The following is a 4,238-nucleotide window of genomic DNA, read 5'->3' on the forward strand; positions in this document are numbered from 1 at the left end:
TCTCCACTGGTGTGGACATTCTTCAAGTTTCAATAACGACAGCGTGACAGTGTCCATCCAGCCCTCCGTCAGGCAACAGGCATGACCAGCTTCGCGTGCCCATCATCCCATCCCGCTCCTCTGGCTGCCCTTTTGTGGGCGCTTTGCCGCCATCGCCGTCAAGTCCCCTCCAGTCTTCCAATCCCGAGTCTCCAAAGGAACCGAATCAGTCTCCCAGTCTCCCAATCTCCCTCTCCCTGTCTCCTAGTCTTACAATTGATGGTGACACAAGCGCGCGAGCGATAGGACTGTTCCCTCGTCCGCTCTGCGCGTACCCCCCTCCCCCTCTTTACGGACGTCTGTGTAATACATCCGGATACATATGTGTGTGTCAAACGGCAGCTCGAGGGCAGAACAGGCGCTGGCGAGCCAGCAGATCAGTCTGCCACAACCACAATCGAGCCGACTATTCCTCGATCCCGCCTTGCTACAAGCTCAAGTGTCTATACCACCAACAACAGTAGTACTGTAGTCGTAGTGCTTAGGAGAAGAAAAATAGTCATCATCCCCAAGCTTGTTGTTGACGACGACGAAAGGGGCGGGACCTCAAACGCTGTCGGATCCATTCACTGGGCATTATTTTACGGTTCGGTTCGGTACGCTTCGGTACGGTGGTGCCATTGACTGACTCCCTTCCTTCTTCACCCCTATCACTGCTCTCTTACCCCCCCCCTCCGCCCATCTTCATCAGTTCATTTTTGTTCTGCCCGGCTTTCTCTGCGTGTGGATTTCAGCTTGCTCTTCCCGTTCTCAGCTGCCAACATCAGGCGATTGACAGCGTCGATCACTGCGCCTTCTTTCCGTCCGACACAGGCCACTGCCGTCACCGATCAGCGCGTGTCACACAAGTTTTGTATCGTCACGACTCAGGTGTGTGGCATGATCGATCTCATCGGCGCTCGAACCTCTCGCACCCCGGGCACCAATGGACACCCCATCTCACCGGTGGCTTCCTCTTGTTTCAACTGCATCGCTCGCTCTCCAGCTCTGCCAATCCGTACCTCTGCGCTAGTCCATTATGGCGCCGTCAAAACTGAAGCGAGCCAACTCGCAGATCCGTGGCTCAGGTCACAGCCTGCAGGGCTCTCGCCCTGGCCGCGAGTCTGTGCATCAGCGCCGCCGCGGCTCCTTCCATGCCAAGCAGCAAGCCGTCTACGATCTCATCCTCTTGCAGAACGTCGATGAGCAAGCCGTCATCGACAACATCAAAGAGCTCTACGACGATGACATCATCTACTCATACATTGGCAACGTCGTACGTCACCCTATATCATCTTTTCAACTCGTCTTCTGCTGCCTCTCCGGCAATGCGGGACTAGGGTCAATCGAGTCATCTGATCCAGCTCGGTCCATCCCCGCTCTAGGTGATCGCCGTCAACCCGTTCAAGTCCCTCAACATTTACGACGACAAAACCATTGAGGAGTGCGTGTCTCTCACCACTTGATCGTGCGCCCGACCACGTCAACTGTCTAAAAAAACACTAAAGCTCTGTCTAACCCCTTGGCTTCACGTGCCTGGCAGGTATCGCGGCCGCAGCGCCTTTGACCCTAAACTCAAACCCCACATCTTCTCCCTTGCTGACAACGCCTTCAATGACATGAAGTATCGTGGTCGGGATCAGGTCGTGATCATCTCCGGCGAATCAGGGGCCGGCAAGACAGAGAGCAGCAAAAAAGTTTGTCCCGCCCATTCTTGCTCCCAGCTCACCGCCAACCCTCACCTTGTACATGTCCCCGACTGAATCGCTTTTGGGCCTAGATCATGCAATACATTGCTGCCGTGTCTGGTAGCAGCGACAAAGTGAATGCGGTCAAAAACAAGGTGAGGGTGCTTGCGCCTTTTTCCGCAATGGTTTCGACGCCTTGTCATCAGCTCTAGGATTGGGCATCGCACGCATGCGTTCGTCGTCCATTTTTGCTCATGTCGCGACTCAAACACATGTCCACAGTTGCTCAACACCAACCCAGTCCTGGAGGCCTTTGGCAATGCCAAAACCAATCGCAACGACAACTCGTCTCGTTTTGGCAAGGTTCGTGTTGTCTCTGTCTGGGCCCTTTGCCGCGACGTTCGTGTCGGTTTGGGGGCAGATTAATTCTTCCACTCACCCCGCGCACAATCAAACTGCACAGTACATGGACATCCAGTTCAGCTTCAGTGGTGATCCGTCGGGTGGTAAGTGCCGCTTGATCACTCGACTCTTATCCTCACGCTTAGCCCCCCCTGATGAACCCGTGCTTCGCATCCTGCATGACCTCTGCCTACAGGTGTCATCACCACCTACCTGCTCGAGAAGGCCCGCGTGGTGCGTCAAGGCGAGGGTGAAAGAAACTTTCACATCTTCTACCAGCTCCTCGCCAGCGGCAAGGGCAAGCAGCTGGGCCTGACCGGCGCCGCTAATTCCTACCGCTATCTCAACCAAGGACAATCCACCTCCGTGTCTGGCATGAACGACGCCAACTGGTTCAAGGAGGTGGATCAGGGCTTTGACTTTATCGGCTTCTCCGGTTCGTCTGTTTCTTCTGCCGGCCACATGTTTGGTACACATCGCGGTGGCGCTGCGCTGCTGATTGTTCCGCTGACCTTCTGTTGGCCCCTGCCTTGCATTACCTAGCTGATGAAAAGGAATCCCTCTTTGCGGCCGTTGCCGCCATCATTCTCCTTGGTGAAGCTGAGTTTGGTGCCCAAGGCCAAGGTGCCAAGGTTACCAAAGTCGATCCAGCCTTGCTCAAGCTGGTACGTCATTCAAACACCTGCTTGTTCGCAGTCTGCCCTCCATCCCCTGCATTGGCACCGGCCTTATTGCTTCAAATCAGCGTCGCCAGTTCCTCACACCACCCGTGTACTCGTATCACCTGCCTGCCTCTTTGCTACGAACAGCTGGGTTGTACCGATGATCAATTTAATCGTGCACTCACCCACAACACTGTCATCGTCAACAACCAGCAAGTGGTTTCTGATCTGTCACCGACCCAGGCGGGCGATGCTCGCGACGCCATGGCGAAGGCACTCTACGATCGCCTCTTCAAGTGGGTCTATGAGCGCATCAACAAGGCCATTGCCGCTCCGCAGAATGCCATCAAGGCTGTCATTGGCCTGGACATTTACGGGTTTGAAATCTTCAAGTCCAACAGCTTTGAACAGTTTTGCATCAATTACTGCAACGAGAAGCTGCAACAACTCTTCATTGAGCTGGTTATCAAGACAGAGCAAGATGAGTACCTGGCCGAGGGCATCGAGTGGACGCCCATCGATTACTTCAACAACAAAATCATCTGTGATCTCATCGAGGGCCGACCCAAGGGCATTGTGGCTCTGCTGGACGAGGAGTCTATTCGTCCCGGCGACAAATCGGATGACGTGTGGCTCGAGAAGCTCTCATCCGCCTTTGGGGCACACGAGCACTTCAAGGCGCGCACAGGTCCAGGCGACAAGTCCGTGCCTGAGCGCAGCTTTATGCTGGTTCACTACGCAGGCACCGTGTCGTATACCGTGACGGGCTTCCTTGAGAAGAACACCGACACTCTGTTCAAGGACATTAGCCGCCTCATGTTTGAGAGCACCAACCCCGTGATCAAGGTGCGTTGCTACATGATCTGTTTTTTTTTTCTTTTAATGTTCTTAACCCATCACAAACCAAACGCACTCCAAAGCGAAGCGGTTGCTTTATTCGCTCATTCCACCAATTTGACGCACGTGACGCAGGCCTGCTTCCCAGAGGGCGATGAAAAGACTTGGGCTGGCGCTTCCAAGCGACCCCCCACTGCGGGCAAGAGCTTTGTGGACTCGATGAAGAAAATGATTGAGCTTCTCAACACCAAGGTTGTTCAGTCTGACCCATCTTTGTCGCAGCGGCCTTGTCGTGGCAATCGTTAACTCATGGTACCGCGTCCGAGGTATGCGAAATGACTCATCATGCCTCAAAAATTCTTTGTTGCAGATTCCTAGCTACGTGCGCTGCATCAAGCCCAACCACCAAAAGGCGCCCAAAATGATGGATGACGAGCTTCTGAAGCACCAGGTCCAGTACCTTGGTTTGACTGAGAACGTGCGCGTCCGCCGCGCGGGCTTTTGTTTCCGCGAAGCCAAGGAGGCTTTCTTCACGCGCTACAAGCTGCTGTCCGATGCAACTTACACGGGCTGGAAGGGCTCCGTGGACGATGGTATCCGTCAAATCTTCACCGCGCTGGCTCTTCGGGAG

General features: G+C 54.6%; 1 protein-coding gene across 1 annotated transcript in view; it reads left to right on the forward strand.

Moving 5' to 3' along the window:
- Positions 1-361: 361 nt before the first annotated feature.
- The window catches only part of MONBRDRAFT_33469 (uncharacterized protein), a gene marked incomplete at both ends in the record, with an annotated part of 6,265 nt that continues 2,388 nt past the window's right edge, over positions 362-4,238 (forward strand). The window contains 13 exons of the mRNA XM_001747944.1: positions 362-502; positions 853-909; positions 1,052-1,294; positions 1,404-1,462; positions 1,562-1,715; positions 1,799-1,861; positions 1,989-2,069; positions 2,170-2,212; positions 2,305-2,544; positions 2,652-2,773; positions 2,918-3,616; positions 3,743-3,859; positions 3,978-4,200. Of these exons, the coding sequence (XP_001747996.1) occupies positions 362-502; positions 853-909; positions 1,052-1,294; positions 1,404-1,462; positions 1,562-1,715; positions 1,799-1,861; positions 1,989-2,069; positions 2,170-2,212; positions 2,305-2,544; positions 2,652-2,773; positions 2,918-3,616; positions 3,743-3,859; positions 3,978-4,200 (2,242 nt within the window). The remainder of the gene's footprint in view (positions 503-852; positions 910-1,051; positions 1,295-1,403; positions 1,463-1,561; positions 1,716-1,798; positions 1,862-1,988; positions 2,070-2,169; positions 2,213-2,304; positions 2,545-2,651; positions 2,774-2,917; positions 3,617-3,742; positions 3,860-3,977; positions 4,201-4,238) is intronic.

Source organism: Monosiga brevicollis, genomic scaffold (genome assembly GCF_000002865.3).
Source record: "Monosiga brevicollis MX1 MONBRscaffold_20 genomic scaffold, whole genome shotgun sequence".
NCBI classification, from domain to species: domain Eukaryota; class Choanoflagellata; order Craspedida; family Salpingoecidae; genus Monosiga; species Monosiga brevicollis.